At 45.8% G+C, this 19,847-nt stretch overlaps 1 protein-coding gene across 3 annotated transcripts in view; it reads right to left on the minus strand.

The window, feature by feature from the left end:
• Positions 1-4,162: 4,162 nt before the first annotated feature.
• MANEA (mannosidase endo-alpha) overlaps positions 4,163-19,847 on the minus strand; it is a 315,645-nt gene continuing 299,960 nt past the window's right edge. For all 3 annotated transcript variants that reach the window (XM_069606445.1, XM_069606446.1, XM_069606447.1), the window contains exon 5: positions 4,163-6,368. In XM_069606445.1, coding sequence (XP_069462546.1) covers positions 5,732-6,368 — 637 coding nt within the window. In that variant the 3' untranslated portion in view covers positions 4,163-5,731. The remainder of the gene's footprint in view (positions 6,369-19,847) is intronic.

Raw genomic sequence — 19,847 nt, forward strand, 5'->3', positions numbered from 1 at the left:
TTGAATTCTGGGAAATGCCCGGGCCCGGATGGTCTTCCGGCAGAACTTTATAAAATGTTCCCGGAAGAGGTTTTTGAATTAATGCTAGAAATGCTGCGCGCATTGTTGAGGGATGGGTGCCTTTCAGGTTCAACAAGGCACACTTCAATCTGTTTTTCTAAAGGAGGGGCAACCCCCGGTAGAAACCGGCAGCTATAGGCCAATCAGCTTACTGAACACTGACAACAAGATCTTAGCCAAGGCATTGGCTTTGAGGATTGAAGCTTGATGTTGGTCAGTCCGTATTCGTGAAAGGAAGACATGTATCAGATAACATGAGAAGACTGTTGCTGACTCTATATGAAAGCAGAGAACGCCAGAATGATGTGGTGACGTTATCTTTGGATGCTGAAAAAGCTTTTGATCCTATTGAGTATTGAATGGACATATCTTTTAAGTACATTGAAAGGTTTTGGATTTGGCGATAACATGATCGGATGGATTAGACTGCTGTATTCACATCCAACGGCTAGTGTTCGGACTAATGGCATGAGCTCTGGCGTTTTTGAACTTGAGAGGCACGAGGCAAGGCTGTCCATTGTCGCCGATTTTGTTTGTAATCGCTATGGAACTGTTGGCTGTGAGGATAAGAGAGGAAGATTGAAGGAGTATGCTATGGTGCGGCCTACCAGAAAATTTGGCTATATGCGGATGACATGTTGTTGGTGGTACAGAATGTGGAGAGCTTCCTGTGCTGATGGATTTGATTGGTGTGTCTAGCAGAGTATCCGGATACAAGATCAATTGGGTCAAGTCGGAAGCGCTGCCGGCATCGACCGCATGCACTGTTTTGAGGATGAGGAACTTTCCATTTTCCATTGGTGTCCGAGTAAGATGAGATACCTTGGGATTTGGTTAATGGATGATGTCTCAAAAATTATGGATGTTAATATTACACATGTGATTCAATCCCTGAAGCTTGACTTGAAGAGATGGAGTGTGCTTAAATTGAGTCTCTGGGGAAGAGTGAATGCCATCAAAATGACATCGACGCCACGTAAAAACTATGTGCTTAGTGTACTTCCCCTGGACGTTAAGAAATGCTTTTGGAAGAAAATTGAGAGTTTAATCCAATCTTTTATCTGGGAGAACAAACAGCCACGCCTCAGATTGTGGAAATTACAGCTATCCCAAGATTGGGGGGGGGGGGGTTTAGGGGTCCCGGATTTTGAAAATTACCATTTGGCCTTTGGAGCCAGGCATCTGGTTCCATTTATTGAAAATTCGGAGGACGCATGGACGAAGGCAGAATCAAGTCGTACATCTCCGTTGCCACCTAGGGCCATGCTGTCCACAGTGGATGGGCCTGGATGTAGATCATTTCCGCCAACAAAATTCCTAATAACTTGTTGGAATGGGCTATGGAAGAAGAGTAAACAATAGGTATGTGGATAATGATTTCATCCCAATCTGGTTAAATCCAAGAATACTGTTGAAGGGGAGGCCGCTATTGTGGTTGAATTTGCTCCTGAGTGGGGTGCTATGGCTGAGCGACTTGATTGAAGACGGCAAATGGATCAGCTATAAAAGACTTGCACAAATTAAAGATCTCAGAGACTGCACATTGGGAGTATACAGGAAATTGAGAAATTTACTGCGAAACGAAAGTACAGCTAATGGCGGTGGATGGCAGTTATGGTTGCCTGAATATAGGACAAGAGGTGGTATGGTGTCCAAGGTGTATAAGAATCTGGGTCAACAACATACGCCAGCAGAAGGATTATTAACTAAGTGGTCTGAGATCCTTGGCTCTGATATGTCTGTGGAGAGGTGGAGGTTCCTTTGTAAAAATGTGACCCTGACTTCCGTTAATCTGGAAGAGCAATGCCGACAAATCAAAATTCCTAATAGAGTGTTTTGGACTCCTCAAAGACTTCATGCAAGAGGGATGATTGCTTCAGAGGCTTGTTGGAGATGAAAACATGCAGTTGGTTCCTTTGAACACATGATCTGGGAGTGTTATGAGCTAAGAACATTTTGGAGGAAAGTCACTGAGAAGATTAATGAGGTTTTATTGTTGCAGGAAGATTTTGACTACAATACTATCATCTTGGGCGAGGATGATAAAGTAGAAGAACTCAATTATTCACAGAAATGTTGGTTTTTCAGGGATGCAAATTCAGCGAAGAAAATTGTTTTGAGAAAATGGAAATGTGATGAGAGGCCGACCTATACAGAATGGTGGAGGACTTGAGGCAGGTTTCCAGGATTGAGAAGGTTATTCTTCGCAGAAACAAAAAACAGAAATTGTTTGATCAAATGTGAGGTAGATTTTTGGAAGAAAAGTAATGATAGGTTGGTCTGTTTTTACATTGCTTTCGGTTAAGGTTGGGGATGGTAGTGGGTGTGTGGATTATTTGCGATAAATTCAAAAGTTATGATACTGATAAACTTGATGATATGTATAATTTTATGTAAACTTCAATAAACTTAATTAAAAAAAAAAACGTTGCCGTGCTTGTTCCGTTTGTCACATTCACTGCGCCCAAGTACCTGATCTTCATCAGTTTTGGCAATCGCCATAGTTTCTTCTGAATAAGGAGCTTTAGCTTGTGCCACTGTTTTATTGCCATTCACTAGCATCATGCCTCTCATCACGGATTCAGAGCTTTCCTTGAAGTCACAGCGAACGGAAACTACTTCGAAGCAAAAATGAAAACACTTAAGGGTGCATTGTGAGACTTTCTTCTGGCATAAAATGCAAGTCGATACGTGGCCATGTTAGTTCTGACAAATGCTTTCTCAAGTCTCTTTATTTGCTTAATTAAATGGGTAATTTTGGTCTACTGGCAACTCAAACCCTTTGGTACCCCTTCAAATAGCCTCAACTCTTTAACGCCCAGGTTATTTACACGCATAGTTTGTTTTCTTAACATGTGTCAAACCTTGTTTCCAGTGTCTCCAGGAGATTGATGGTTTACCTGGGTTTTGCAGAGAAGGAAGCAGATGTGTTCCTTGCATGGTTGCGCCTGTTGGCATCATCAGACGTGTAGAAATTAAGATTGATACCAACTTGTCTGGTTTTCACACAAATAATGCATGTTTCACTCATTTGCATCTTGTGGCTTGAAAATATTATAACCGTTTAACTATTAAATATCTAATTTCAGTACCTATTTGGAGAGGAGTGTGCTGCCCCCAACTGTTCTGTGCCCTCCAAATGCATTTCTGTGCATCACGGACCATGCCTCAGAATGCTCATGTTATGGCATGCATCACAACCACACGTTGGGTAGAGACAAAAGACTTACCGTCACAACCTTTTTTTGCAAAGCAACGTTTTTCGCACTTGACCAAGTCTAATGATTCAAACTTTAGTCTCTTGCATTGATGAGGGCCTGGTTAAGCTGCAGAAGCAGGGTATGCACACAGTTCGGGTACTTTTATTATTCACCACCCAGAAGGAGGACTTCTTATAGGTTATAGCCTTATCACAAGACACATCACCTGAGCCAGATATATTGCCAACTCACAGATTGTGAGAGTTCCCTGGGGCAGGTGGATAGATTTCTTTACAAACCAGGATGGCAAACCTTAGAGTAACTTTGCAAAAAGGTGCTCTCTCACGTCTCTCCTCGATCAGGTAGTGTTGAGGAGCCCGCAAAGCAGAAGATGATGTTTGCACTAGGCAATCCTCGTAAATCTCTGTAGAAACCAAACAGGCAAGCAACTTCCTCCGTATGTAGATGGGGGCACCTGCTGGTCCGAATGGCAAAGTAGAAAGCATTGCGGTCCACATCCTTAAGATTCAGTCGCCTCTCAGCTCCTCATGTTCAATGGGCAATGCTCTAAGCAAATACTTGCATTGGGCCAGCCATTCATTTAAATATTTTAAAAGAAAATACTTGGCAGCCCTAGTCGAATAACCTACATTTCTGAACAAAGGACTTCTGAAAAAGCACTTGCTCATTTGTCTACAAGCCAAATTCAAGCCTTTCCACTTCCCATGTTTCTTTTTCAAGAGCAAGTTCTTCCTTCCATAGCAACTGGAAAGCACAGGCCCATTCTAAGTCTGAATACAACTCACTGCAAAACACTATCAACGCATGCAAGCCATGCCCCCATGGCATCAGTTGTTTGGCATGAAATACACATGATTAAATAAAACCCCCCAGACAGCAAATTAAATTATACATTTAATTACGAACAAAACAGTAGTGCCCACAGTTCAGAAAATGCAATGACAGCAAAATACATTTTTGAGAACAAGGTCCACGTTTTATGCAAGTGCAATTATCTTCAAAGCATGGTATGGTTTAGACGACTGATTTTTAATGCCTGTAGATTACTATGTTGAGCTCATGGTAAGAAAGTATATTTGAAAATACCAAATGCACAAATCTAGAACCCATCATGTTGATCGTGGGTCTGTGCCACACACTGCCTGCTGACATGACAAGTATGCAAGCAGATGTAATGACAATCTGAGACAGTAGCTCTCTTGAATAATGTTCAAAGGTGGCTCACAATGGTTGGCAAATCCATCTGTAAAGCTTTATGTTAGGTTACCTTCTCCAGAGCCTAAAAATAAAAACACCATGACACAGATACACGACTACAGGAGCTCCAAAAAATAAAAAAAATGATTCCAATAAAATAAATGCAACATTTAAAAGCTGCAAGGCGGCCACTGGTTCACATTTTACACGACCAACTGGATATCTCATTCTGCTGTGCCAATATGGGCGGAAAAACAAAACTCAAAATCTATTAGTCTAAATACTTCACCTTACAGTAAAGCTCAGTGGTTTATAATGTGGTATGCATGCCCAAGTTATGATTGCATGTGACATTTTTCAAGACAAACCAAATTACCTTCGACACTTGCATGTGTTCCATTAGTGAACTTGAGCTACGAGATTCTGTGGTATAGAAACCATGTTAAAAACGAAACTGACAGTAACGTTGTCGAAACTGTAGATTGTTCAATCATAGGATACACTAGTGGTGTTGAGATAAAGCAAATTACTTAATGTCCAATATTCAACACTGACTGTTACGGTGGGACCACAGTAACTTTATTTTGCGAAGAGAGTCTGCATGGATCAGTCGTGATAGTGTGATAAATGTCAGGTGGAAAGCAAATGAACATGCACATAGATGCTTTCTACCCATCAAGTTACATGAGGACCCATGTTGCCACACATGCACACAAACACACCATAGAAGTGCTTTAACAATGACACTACAATGTCATCCATTACAATCATGCTCTACATCTGTGCCTCAGAAAAAGTAAGACGATGGTAGGTAAAAGTTGATTATGGTTTGCATTAGAATGCTCGGCATCCTTTCCTAGAATGTGTGTTGCCACTTAAAATAAATTGAGGTGACAAAATAGTATTACGTTTTCTTGACCTCAGATGTATTTGTATGGGAAAGGGAAGCAGAGGATCCTCTACTAAGTGATGTTTTTTCTGCTTCCAATGGGATCAGACGAGCATCTGAAACCTAAGAGCCTTATTGGTTATAATTAATCAATCTCTCTCTCTCACACACACACACACACCCCACCCCCATATCCCCCCCCCCCCCCCCGCCACCACCATACCCCCGCCCTCTCTCCATAGAAATATGTTATCCAGTGTGTAAAGATTATGGCTGAGAGGTTTTTTGCAAGGTCGGACAGTTTGAGATTATAACTGGCTATGGATATCCGTAATTCTTTATAAATGCCACCGTAAATCACTTTTTACATAAGCCACTTTTCTTTATCCTTGCTATATTTGTGGGACCACTTGCGTGTGAGTTCCAGATAAATATCAGGTTTGTGTGGCAGATAGTCCTGATAAATCACTTGACCAGCTTTCTTGGGCACAGCTCTTTCAATCTGAGTTCCTTCATGCCATTCATTAAACGAGGTGATGGAAATAATATCAGGGCGTGTTAAAATGGCGGCATCTAGAGCAGTCTCATAATATTTTCCGTTTACTCGATTTCTTGTGTTCTGGCTATTCCAAGGACGTATACTTGTGTCTATGTATCCTGGACCCACACTGGGAACAAACATTAGATTCTTGCTGTCACAGAAAGCTTTCAACCCCAACCAGTTCTGATGAGAGGATCCATATGAGAAGCCATTGGTGGCAAAGTAGGTGTAGATGCCATCAAAACCACTTCGATGGATTTCCATTTTGTGTTTTTCTTCCACAAGGAGTGCAAGGAAAATTCCATCATATGGGGTGTTCCGAACACTTTGGGATCCAGATACAGTCAACAGATTTGCCCAAGTTTCAGGATTTGTTATGTAAGAATCATAAATATAAAATATAGGGACATGTCTTCCAGTGTTGGTTTTGTACCTGTAAAAGGCTGGATGGCTTCCATACCTGCAATATATAAACAAAATCTGTTTTAGTATTTCAGCCATAATGTAGTGACAATAGAGTTAAGATCATATGCACTGGTATCACGCTAATTTGTATGCACAATAATCTCTGGGGTTATTTGCTTTTATACTTCTGCCTATTGAGCAAGATGACTGACAGCATATTACTACTTATGCCTATATATTCTGGGACAAAAGTATGACTAAATCACACATGGGCATGTAGAATGAATCCCTAGAAATGGTGCCATCGACATGGATGACTTAACCGGTCCACGTGTGGCTTATGGGGCAGATAATGCACATGTATAGACTATCTGTGCATTCTGGAGCAGAGCTTTTGTATTTTGGCACAGGGATAGGATGCGTAAACCACCCCCTCTTCTGGGGTCCTGGCTAACTACTGGAAGGAGCAGACAAAGCCCCATATCACACCAGATCAACACAAAGCTAGGTAGGTAAAATTGAAGTTCCGTATCCGTGAGCAGGGATGTAGACTATGTGTGGCTTTCATAAGACATTGGTGAAATACCTAGCTAACTGGTAAATTCTGCAGCATAGAGAGTAGCGTTTGGTGGAGATGGAACTACTTGGGTAAAGACCGCTGGGAATATATAAAGTGGCCTGCTATGTACTTCTCTTAACAAAAAGTTAAGAACTGTGGTAAAGAGCCTAGGAAGGGCCTGGTGGAATGGAGTCATTCCCCCTATTACAGTGAACTTGCAAGCCAACAGACCAGGGGATGGCAGCCATACCCCCTGGTGTTGTGTACCGTGAAGCCAGGAGAGATCAGGGGGAAGGAAGAAATACCACCTGGTGTTGTGTACCATGAAGCCAAGAGAGATCAGGGGAAGGAAGCCATAAATCCTGGTGTTGAAGAATTCATTCCCCTGGCACTGTGGAGGTATTGATAACACGATACCTGGGGAAGGAAGCCATTCTCCAGGAACCCAATAGTGAATAAAACTATGCTCAATAAGGAATGATGTTTGAGTTGGAACTTTACCTTTTGACTTGGAACTGAGAACTTTACGGCATCACAAGAGGGAACTTTGTTTGATATCTTGGAAAGGAACTCTGAACTGGGGGAAGGGGTCATTTTCTCAGGCAAAGACCCAGCTGCAATTGGAACTGTAGTCAATTTTCCAGAAGAATGGAGCCATTCTTCTGGACCAAGACGAGCACTACGTCATTAGTATTAGTTGCACGGGGAGGGACAGAAATAGGCATTTTGAGACACAACGGTGGACTCGGACCAAATCCTTAGTTCCTTAGTTGAAGCAGGGAAACCACTCTTTGAGTTAGGGTGAGATAGGTTTCCTCTTTATTTTGATTAAATAGAATTATATGTCAACAATCATGTCACCTGTGCGTCAGTCACCTCCTTCTGCACCCTTACAGGAACCATTAAAAAACGTCCATAACATGCTGAGACAATGACATTGTGAAACTCGTATGGGATTGTTTAATCTGGCATCACACTTTGCTGGGGGGCAAACTGAAACTGGTATGGTATTTCTTTGCAAGCGATGTAGAAGTTCACATCACAATGTCCTTACAATTGAAACTAGGAAACTTGCATGGCGATGTAAAGCAGTCTTAGCAATCTTGAAACTGCCATGAGAACTGTCTGGAGGGAATGTAAAACCAACCTGGACATATTCTGTGGGGAACCATAGAAGCCAGCCCGATAATGTACTTAAATGGGGTAATGCTGAACTGGCATGGCATTGTTGAGACTGGCATGATAATTTTCTGGATGCTACAAGCTACTGAGAGGTACAGCACCACCTACCAGGTAGTATGAAGTTTGGGGCCATGTTTTCCATTATAGCACAACCTCGCATTTGGTGGAGGAAGGAATACCATGGAATGTTCTAAGAACAATGTATAAACTGGTATGACAATGTACAACATGACAATGCACAACAGAAGAAAACTCAGAGGATCCTCTTTCTCTCACCAGGCACCAAAAACCTGGAATGACCTACCAAAGAATATACGAAACACTAGAAACCACCGAGTATTCAGGAAACTGCTCAAATTCTGGCTCTTCACCGCATAACTAGAAGACCACCAAAAAGAATGCCCACTCCGCCAAAACAACAATGAACAAAGATGAATGAACAACGAAACAGAACAGAATCCAAGGAAAAAGACACCACAACACACCATAAGAGACAATGAGAGGCAGACCCAAGAAGAGGACACGAAAAACTGAACACAGGCAGACAAAAGAAGAGGACGCCAAAGACTGAACACACAGACAGACAGACCAATACGGAAGCATTGAGACGAGTCATCCACTACGACCCGGCCCATACCACACCCGAAGTTCCATATTCACAAGATGGTAGGGATGAGAAGACCACAACCCCTGCTCCGACTCCCTAGCAGGAGAATAAGAACCTGACATTACTATACACTGCTCATTGGAATACAGCACCACACATAGATTATAACAGGGAGTGTGCCACGCGAAACCTGAATTTCTGTTAGGCGTAGGTCTCTCCCACTGTGCAGGACCCCACATCTAGCCGTGCTTCAGGAGGCTACTGAACTACTCAACTGTCTCTCAATCCAGCTGTGTATGGCACTATACTCCATTGATCTGTTAGGCGTAGGCCTCTTTCCCACTAAGCAGGACCCTCCAAATCTTGAAGCCGTTGCCACACCATGCAGGTTTCCCGAAATCCAGGCCTGTGAAGATCGGATGCAAAGCATATAACCCACTAACCAAAACGCTCAAACTTTCTGCATACGCAGCTCACTCAAAAATCTCACACAACCACTTCTCACACCGCAAGCTGCATACACTTCACCATACTGAAACAACACAAACTACCCCCACAGCACACAAGGTCTGACATCGATCCGATACTTGCACCAAAGCTCATCGCACGGTGTATACCGAGATGAAGCTGCCAACAGAACACCAACCCTCTCACTATCCTACTCCCTCCACACCCCATTAACTTACCCCGCCTTTTTCCTTTGCAGATCCGCCAGGCGCCTGGGGAGCAACTCTGTTGGTGACGGTGCGCAGTACAAATACCTTTAACATTTAACATATGGCACAGTTGAAGATAGGACAGTTTTCTGGAGCCAATGTGAAAATGGAATAGTATTTATCTAAGAAAAGGCAGGAATTGCCACACCAATGTGCTTAACTGGAGCAAGGTAAACTGTCTCAAGGCTCGTAGAATCAATAGGAAACAGATATCACAGTAAACCAAAAGGTTTATTAAGGACTTTAACATACGCCTGTGCAAAAGTAAATTGTATTTCAAACTGGATGGCTCTTTCAAAACACAAACATTTCTTTTCTCCTGACTTCTACGTTCAGGTCCTCTTCCGGAAAGAGGGCTCAGTCCTCCCAAACTCAGTCTGGGTAGTCATCTGCCCCAGCATTTCTTTTCTTGACTTTGCATTATGGTGTCCTTATTTCTTGCTCCTGCAGTTTTAATTTCTCTGCCGAGACCCTTCATCCAGTTCTCGAACCTTGGATTCAATTGGCCAGGGCCGTGGCATCACTGAGGCTGTGTGGTTTCGATAACAGCTGCAACACAAGTTACCAAGGGCTAGGTATTGTAAGGTTGTTGAAGAAGGAAGCTGACACACAGGTGGCACGATGGCTGCTATTCATTTTTATAGTAAAAAGAAACCCCAACTATCCCCATCTTCTAAGAGGGGTTCCCCTGCCTCAAACTAATACTAAATAATCTGTCAGAATGTCAGTCATAATCAAACTCCACTGTCCTGTGTCACAACCTACTTCTATCCCTTACACTAAAACTAAAGAATAATATAATCCAACAGAAAGTTCCTTCTCCAGGAGAATGACTTCCTTCCCCTGGTTTGTAGTACCAACACACTTTGTACAACTCACCTCTAAAGACCAGGAGAATGACTCCTTTCTCCAGTTGTTCCCAAAAATGTTCTATGGCTGCCAGGGGGAATGACTCCCTTCCCCCCAGCTTGTGGTTCCAGCCAAAATCTTTGTACAACTCAGTTTTCTGGACTAGCAGAATGACTCCCTTCTCCTGGTATTGGTGTGCACACTCCAATATAGTTCAAAACAAGGCCAGGGACTCCCTTGCACTGGCGCCTATTGAGTATATTTAAAAGGCTTTAGTTTCTCCACCAGGAGAATGACTACTTTCTCCCGGTGTTTGAGAGTTCTTTTCCGTATCTTTCAAATTTGGTCCCAAATCCTTCTCTGGGTGTCAGTGGACTTCTCTCTGCCATTGGGACAAGGAAGATTTCTTCAGATGTCTGTTTCACTGGCATTGGGGCCCAAGACCCTTCTCTGCCACTGCTACGAGGAAGATTAGTTTGGACATACAGCTGACCCTTCTCAGGCCCAACAGCCGTACCACTGCACATGAGCCACTTGTACCGTTGTATCCCCTTTGGGTCTCCCATACCACCCATTACCTTCACTAGGGCTTTGATTCGTCACCAGGGATTCCTTGGACGGAGGTTCATCTCTGTGGCTCTTCGAGCCGCTCTCCTAGGCTCTCGTTGCACCGAGGCATCTCGACATGCAGCTCTGCTCTGCTTCTCCTCAGTCTGGTGCCTGGGGCCGATTCAGCCGGTGTCCTCCCTGCTCTTCCTCGGGTCTGCCGTTCAGGTTCAAAACTCCCATGCGTGACAGTCTCCGCCTTTGCTGCTTCTAGCTGGACATGACAAGTTCTTTAGTCCATAGTCTTTTCTTATACATTGTTGCCAGTCCCGTCCTGGCAGATTGTCAAAGTTCTTTGGTTCTTTTGGCAGCTTGAGCTCTATGCCTCCTCCGGCTAACACAGTACCACTACTAGCACAGTCAGTAATCTTCATGTCTTCTGTGCTCTTCTTCATCCTAGTATGTTCTATTTTGGTTGTATCCAACGTACTAGAGTAATACATTGGCTTACTCTCAAGGAAGAGGCTTGGAATGGAGGGGACGGATGTAATTGTAATTGGTTATTTATAACGCGATTAATACCCAGAGGTTTCTAAGTGCGGATCCGGGGATGGAACCTGTGTTGCTCCATGTCGTCTTGCTTCCAAGGCGAGCGCAATGCCCCTGAGCTATCCTCCCAATTGGGGTGTGGCGTTGTTCAACTGGATGTACCCTAGGTGATCATCCTGGTCCCCAAAGGTTCCTTCTCCCCATGAGGTTCTCCTGCATTAAACCACCTCTAGGGGTACTATTGGTAGCGCCCGCACCTCCCTAGCCTCATGGAAAAGGGCACCCCCCTGGGGAGAAGTGAGGATACCTGGCCAATCGTCACAGTATCCAGAGGATTCTTCTAGGCTGGGCTACTGCTCTTGTCATAGAAACTGGTATGGCAATATGCTTAAACGGTCAACTGACACAGAACTGCCAGTTTTCTTCTGGCAGTATAAAACTGAAAGGTCAATGCTGAAACTGTCTAATTGGAAAGAGTAATTATATCAAGTTAAATTGTGCGGATATGTATAATCTTTATTTACCTGACTGAGAAGGTGCTTAAATAAGGTTATGTGAAACTAGCATGACAATAGGTATTATCCCATCATTCTACTAAATAAAGAAAACAGAGGCGCGTATTAAAGTTATTGCTGCTTTGTGACTAGTTCTTCTGGTGTGGGGGTGGGTGCTTACCTGATATTGTTGGGCCTATCTGTCTAGAGTACATTTTCAGGCCAAGTTACTAAGTTTATCTACTTGACCTGAGAGAAATGCACTTGACCAATTAACTTAATGGCATCATATTTATTGTATTGAAAGAAATACGGTGGCATGTAAAGAAATATTACCAGCAATGTTAATGTGCCATTTCAATATTCTCCTCCTCCCGGACACAATACAACTATTTCCCCACAGACCACAGAGAGTACAGGATCCCCCCCCCCATTTGACCTGCCATTAGGCAAGGCAAATGTAAGGGTTAAAAGGCACATGGGTGGACAGGCTTAGAGTTTGCAATAGCTTGTTGGTTTGAGTTAAGAGTAACAATAAGTCTAAAAGTTAGAATCGGTTAGGGTTATGATAATCACATACACAATGAAGAATGAGGCAAAGCCCAGAACAGGGAAGGAACAAGTTACTTACCTGTAACTGTTGTTCTCCAGCATTCGTCTGGCATGGATTCACATGCTCATGAATAATCCCCATCGTCAGGCAGGGAATCCTCGGTAAAGAAAAAATTCAGTTTCAGTTTCGTTTCTGAACTATCTTTCTCCTAATAACCAATCACTGGTCTCTGGTCATACTGCCCCCAGCCAATGACTTTCCTCTACCTAAGCCCCTCCTCTTGCAGCCATCTTCAGATTTGGTAGCACGTAAAGTGGCAGTAGGACCAAGAGAAGAGGCGCAGGGGGTAGGCGGGACGGTTCACATGCGAATCCATGGCAGACCCATGCTGGAGAACAACAGATACAGGTAAGTAACTTGTTCCTTCTCCAGCATAGGGTCTGGCATGGATTCACATGCTCATGAATAAAGAATACATAGCAGTACACACTTTGTCAAACCAGATATTAAATTATGCCTCTTATTACAAACGATTTGTATGTATATTGGCCTACGCCAAGTTGCTTAAAAGTTGTACGCGAATAACTCTCTGCGGCAAGGTCTTGACCTTAGAAATGGATGCAAGCCGCCATCTTGAATCAAGCCTCCATTTTAGGTTAGAAACCGCCATTTTGGGGTTTTATACAAAGTCACCCTGTAATCTAAAATGGCCATCTCGTGTGTCCTTGTTCTTGCCTTAACCTCTCCAACCTCTGTAGGGGAGTTAATGTCCAACCTGCCCTCAGGCTACATGTTAGGGTCATGTAAACCTTGTCCTTTGTTGACCTCGGGAGCAGGGGATTACTTGAATTAGCAATGTTAAACTACAAGTATACAAGAACAGTATTGCTATCCGAATATAATATGCGAAACATTGTTTGGTCTGTATTAAAGCAATATATAAAGAGTGTAAATGTTAAATTGAAGAATAATGGAGAGTGTTAGTAAATGTATTAAAAAGTAAACCGCATGCAGGAGAAATGTAAATTAGGAAAGTGAACCTGGCGCGACCCTAGCCCAGTGCATGATTAACCTGTAAGGGGGCTGGACATCATTTTACGAATTGTATAAATGCGTCGATGTCCAGCTAGGAAATTCCCTCACTGCTCATATTGAACCCTGCTGGTGGTCTCTGTGATGTATTGACGGCCAAATAGCTATTTGTGTACTTTGTTGAATACTGTTCAGTTTTGTAATAAAGATTCTCGGAATCTTTATAAGCCTGTGTCGGTGTATTTTCCTTTGCTCGGTGTAACAGCCGTAATATTGTATTTTTTCCTGATTCCACAACATGCACAACCACGGGAGGTGGCAAGGCTCAACATTAACAATCTCTTAGCTCCTCACCAGGCTCACTTTCAAGCGAACAGTTTGCGCAGCACTGCTTGGCCAACTCTGGGTTCCTCCCCGGAATCCCAGTCGACGCAGTAGAATCTCGTGAAGGTGTGCATCGACCTCCATGTAGCAGCCCTGCAGATATCCAGCAGGGGCACACCAGACAGGAACACCGTAGTTGCAGCGATCGCTCTGGTCGAATGGGCTCTCAGATGGCCAGGCAACTGTTGGTTTGCCAACCGGTGACAATGGGTGATGCAGCCGGAGAGCCACCTGGAAATGGCATCCTTGGAGAGGGCCTTCCCTTGGTTCACAGGGCCAAAGTTCACAAACAGCTGAGATGTCTTCCGAAACTCCTTTGTGCGGTCCACGTAGAACTTCAGCGCTCTAGCCACATCCAGCGAGTGCAAAGTCCTCTCAGCCGGTGACAAAGGCGACGAGAAGAAAACGGGTAACACCAAGGGGTCATTGAGATGGAAGTCCGACGGCACCTTGGGCATGAAGGAGGGGTGCGTCCTCAGCACAACCCTAGTTTCGTGGAATGTAAAGTACGGAGGCTTACAAGAGAGGGCCTGGATCTCTCCCACTCGTCATGCGGGTGTGATGGCCACAAGAAACGCCGTCTTCCACGATAGGAATTTCAGAGGTGCCGAATGCAGAAGCTCGAACGGAGGACCCATGAGCCTAGTCAGCACCACATTGAGCTCCCACGACAGGGCCAGAGCCTTCACCGGCGGGAACAAGCGGAAAAGTCCTTTCTTGAACTCCTTAACCAGGTGATGAGACCACAGCGACGACCGCCCCGGAGTTCTAGTATAGCGGGAGATAGCCGCCAGATGAATTTTGATGGAGGCATGCGCCAGTCCCGCCTTGGCCAGCGACAGCACGTACGGCAGCACTTGAGGGGCCGTAATCCGTAGAGGGTTTATCGTCTGTGCACGGCACCAGACAGTGAACCTCTTCCATTTATGTCCATAGCACTTAAGAGTCAAGGACGCCCTGGCCTTGGCAAGTACCTCCTTGCAGTCTACCGGGATCTCATACCCTCCGAATTCTAGTGCTGCAGGAGCCAGGCCTGCAAGTTCAGCAACGCTTGGTCGTGGTGCAGTATCGCGCCTCCTTCCCTGGCGAGAAGATCTGCGTCCGCCGGAAGCCTGTGGGGGGGACTGTTACGCTCACCTGGTTCCCACGGGGACGCCGACCGGAACTGGGCCGCTGTTATTTCCACCAGTGTGACGTGTAGCGCCGAGATGACTGACTGGACTGGCCCGCTCAGCCTAGTTTGTCTGGCTCGCAAGAATATTCTTCTGCAAAGGAGAAGAGGAATTAACCACCCGTGGAATTGAGTGTCAACCCACCTTCCCCACTCCCGTTGTCTTCCCACTGATCACTCTTGATGTCCCCTCCTTAGTCTCACCTGATGGTTTGGAAGGATGAGCTCTCCATCCTGCGTCGACCGCAGGGGCGCGTTGATGACCAGTTACTTCACTGGCGTAGAGGAATTGGTGAGTTCCAGTATTGACTCTAAAGTCCAATTGTTCATAAGAGTTCAAATGTCTGCTCTTCACACTGTCCGATTCCTTGCAAGTTGCCGATTAATCCACTTGAAGATTTCCAAATGGCACTCGGTAAGATTCAGGTAAGTCTATGGTGTTTTTTTCAATTAGGGGCCGGGGTACGGCGATGAAGCAGAGTTGACTGTGCCGACCCGAGATGAGGTGAGACCCCCATGGTAAATCAGGTAAGTTTTGTGGGGGGTAACTGGTATTGTCCTTGCTTTCTCCCCTTAGGGGCCGGGGTACGGCGATGAAGCATAGTTGACTGCGCCGACCCGAAATGTGGTGAGTACCTCCCATGGTAAATTAGGTAAGTCCTTGGGGGTAGCTTGTATGGCCTTAGAGAGTCCCCTTGCTCACCTTGCTGTCTTTGTCTCCTTAGGTGTCGGAAGGCGGCCGCGAGATGGAGGGAGCGTGATGGAATTCTGAAGTACCGCCAAGCAGGTGAGTTCAGCGCAGCGACGTAGGAATGCGAAGCGATGCTTCAAAGACTTCTGTCTTTCAGTTCTGTGGCGAAATGGATCAGGATTCAGGTAAGGATTAAAGTTAAAACTCCTGTTCTAACCTTTATCCTTTTGTCTTCTTGTTTCAGGAGTCCTAGGACTGAAGCGGGCGTGGCTGAAGACTGGAGCTGCTGAAAACACGGTGAGCGTTACGCTGCAGCAAGCAGAATAACGCGAAGCACGTGTGGCTGTCCGGGCGTGGTTTAAATAGCCTTGGAAGAAGATCCAGGTAAGTATTCTTCCACAGCCCCACCCAAGTAACAAAATAGTCCCTTCAGTAAAATAGTCCCTCCTAAGCCTCATTTGGCTTGAGTCTTCATGCAGCATGGTCTGCCTCAGGTGAGTATGTAGCATGGTCTGCTTCAGGTAAGTTATCAATAATGAGCCTGGCGCCCATGGCGCCAGGACTGTACCCAAACAGCCCCTAACTTGGGCTTTTGGGCATGCTCCAAGTGGCATGATGCCTGCTTCCGGGGCTGCTGGGCCTGGTCTGGTCTTCCGGGGGCAGGCATCATGACAGGGACGCCGTCATGTCCAGAAGGTCTGGGTACCATATCTGCCCCGGCCACGCCGGTGCGACGAGGATCATCCTGCACTGGGACCGTCTGAGTTGACTGATGAGTCACAGAAGCAATGGCAACAGTGGGAATGAATAGAGGAACAGGCCGTCCCAGGGGAAGGAGAATGCATCCCCCATGCTCCCCGGCTGGGGAAACCAGCTGGCAAAGCTCCGGCACTTGGTGTTCGTCGCTGTCACAAACAGATCAATCTGGGGATTGCCCCAACGTTGGAATAGAAGATCCACTTGATCCTGCCAAAGCTACCACTCGTAGCAAGAGTGCAGCCCCCTGCTGAGTGAGTAGGCGACGGTGTTCTTCACTCCCGCCAGATAAAAGGGTACCAGGAACATCCCTTGGCCGACGGCCCAGTGCCATAGATCCTGCGCTTCCTTGGAGAGAGCCGGGGATCTGGTGCCCCCCTGCTTTCAAATGTAGAACATTGTGGTCGTGTTGTCGGTGAAAACCCGCACCACCTTGCCCTCGAGGAATGGAAGGAAGGACCCGAGGGCCCAAACACATCCGGGAGCTCCAGTACGTTGATGTGAAGCGACCTCTCCTCTGGGAGCCAAAAGGGAGGCATCTGTCGTCACCGTCTCCTGAGGCGCCGGGGTCTGAAAACCATGCCCGCCGCGAGATGCGTGCGGGCGCCCCACCACTGGATCGCTCGACAGAATGCCTCGTTGAGGGTGATCTTGTCCTCCAAGCTTCCCGTCACTTGTATCCAATGGGCGTCGAGGAACTCCTGCAGTGGCCGCATCCGCAACCTGCACAGCTGAACGAGGTAGATGCATGATGACATCATGCCGAGCAGGGACCTGATGGACCTCACCTGGCAACTTCCATGGTCAACAGCCGTTGTACCTTGCCCAGGATGGCTTTTATCCTCTCCTCCAACTGTGAATCCAGTTGCGCCACCGTGTTGAGCCTGGCTCCCTGGAACAGAGCGTCCTGCGATGGCACCAAGCAGGACTTTGCATAGTTTATCGCAAACTCCAGTTCCTGGAGCAGGCGGAGGGTGCTCGCTGTGTGTTCGATGGCGAGTTCACTTTACTTCGCTCAGATGTGCCAATCGTCCAGATAGGGGTAGACGTTGATCCCCTGGCACCTGGTGAAGACCTTTGGTGCCGACTTCAAGCCGAAGGTAAGGGCATTTAACTGATAGTGCTGTCCTTGTACCAAGAAGCGCAGACACTTTCGATGCCCCTTGTGTATGGGGATGTGGAAGTAAGCATCCTCAAGGTCCAGCGGCGACAGGAAGTCCCCTTCCTCCAGCTGTCCCAGCATGTGCTGCAACTTCTGGGATGTTATATATTTGTTGAATGGATCGTCAACCGCCGGTCTTCTTTCGGATGAGGAAATACCGCGAGTATACTCTGGAGCCCCGGGGCCTCTTCGGGACGAGCTCTATCACGCCCTTTTTTAGCATTGCTCGTACCTCTAGAAGTAGTTGTGGAATGTGGTTTTCTTTCCTGGCCACAGGTGGAAAACGGGGTGTTAGGCAGAATCATGTGCAGTGCCCTTAGGGACCACAACACACAATTAAGACTACAGATGGCAATACAAGTTTTACCTTTGGTACAAGCCTGTACTACTATGTTAAAGTGGTAGCAGTAGCGGAGCAGCCAGGCTTATCTCAAGAGTATTTGAGCAGTAGCAGAGATTACACAAAGGGACCACAATTACTGTGACTCAAGCAAACAATGACTCAAGGTTTCAGGTAAAAAAATATAAGTACATTTATTTTTAAACCATTTGTTATAAACACAACACTTCTATTAATTCAAAATCACATGTAAAATACACTACAACCAACCAATTCACTTTGGTACCTCTAACTCAAGGCAAGTACCCTATGTTTTAACGGACCAGTGTTGTGGAACATAAGACGTTACCGGGAATACACTTGCAATCACTTTTTGACAGTAATGACAGTTCGGTCTTACTAAAAAAACACGTATCCGCGGCAAGAATCGTTACCGGGGCAAAAACACACTTAGCACCTGAGTTAACCAGAGAGAGTTGGGGGTAAAAATCATAGACAATACTTTTGTCAAGGCAGACAGAATCATAGATCACTCGTTGACAGAAATTCAAGAGTCAATAGGCCGGAGCCAGTGTCAAGTGGAACCGGGTTCCTGTTATCGAGGATCACAAAATCGGACACTTCAAGATTCAACGTTGCCAGGAGTACTTAGATATTGTCAACAGAGGAAGCAAAAGTTATAAGAAGGAGGCAAAACAAGGGCAACCCTTGGAGGCGAAGAAAAGGGGTTCACCCTAATTCTTCAAGCAGAACACAGTACCTTATTCAATGAAGAAGCTGGTGCCACGGCAGTTGTTCCTGTTGGTTTCCTGCAGACCCACGGTTCTTGGAGCTTCGGCAAGAAGGACGTCTGGAGGAGTCTGCACCACACAGGGATAAAGCCAGCAGCAGCGACGGTGAATAAATGGTGCTGCGCTCCTTTATAACAGGAGAGGCTCTTCAGGTGGCTATCCGGACCACTACAGCAGTGTGCAGCGATTTCGATCACGAAGAGGATCCACTGGCTGTGCAAGATGAGCTGGTTGACCCCACCAAGCTCAAGGGAAGAAGACTCTGGACTGGATCTTCTCTGGTCGTTTAAGGGTAGATAGCTCAGGACTGCAGCCGGGCTTCACCGGGACGGGGTAGTTGCAGCGGCCGACGACTTCTCCGCTTCTCTTTGGTTCCTTGTAGTTCCAGTGGCGACTGACTTCCAGCCCAAGAGTCCTGCCTTTTATGCGAAAATCCACCATTCACACAGCCTGGCTGTCAATCACACAGCAGGGGGGGTTGTCCAGCCCGGACAACCACCTCAGCCAATCATGGAAAAGTGCGACTTGGGTTTCCTAGGATACCCTGTGCAGGGGGTGACTACACCCCTGCCTCACATTCAGCCCACCTAGACACCCAGGCGCCCAGATGAGGGCTTCTTCACAGAAGCCCACCAAAAGACAGTCAACAAAGAAGGCAAACCTATTTGCCACGCAAAGTAAAACACAAGAAGGACTTTAACAAAAAGAAATGGCGAATAAACCTGACCGCAGCCAAAAGAAAAAGTATTTGGTCAAGCGGGTTTAAGTTTGAGGCTAATATAAAAGCCTAAAACAGTACCACGTTTATATAGTATAATCGCGGTAGAAAAGTTAGGGTAGATACCACTGCCACCAGCCAAGTCTAAATGTTAAAAGAGCGAAACAATGCTCTAGGAGGTACAGATAAAAAGGGCTAAGGATTAACCCTTTCCAGTACTCCATGTAAATTGGGGTGTACTGGATCTATGGTTAAATGACTAAGTAAAGTTAATGGCAACTTTACCCTTTTCTGGGGGACAGTAGTCAGCCTCAGAAATGGAGTCGGTGGGAAGTCTAAAAGACAACCCTGTGTCACTGCACTGAAGGTGCTGTGTAACACACAAACGAAGGGGGCTACTGAAGTGGTGTACTCCAGAGTCCACAATCACAAAA

This window comes from Ambystoma mexicanum, chromosome 4p (genome assembly GCF_040938575.1).
Source record: "Ambystoma mexicanum isolate Mex_15411 chromosome 4p, UKY_AmexF1_1, whole genome shotgun sequence".
Lineage (NCBI taxonomy): Eukaryota > Metazoa > Chordata > Amphibia > Caudata > Ambystomatidae > Ambystoma > Ambystoma mexicanum.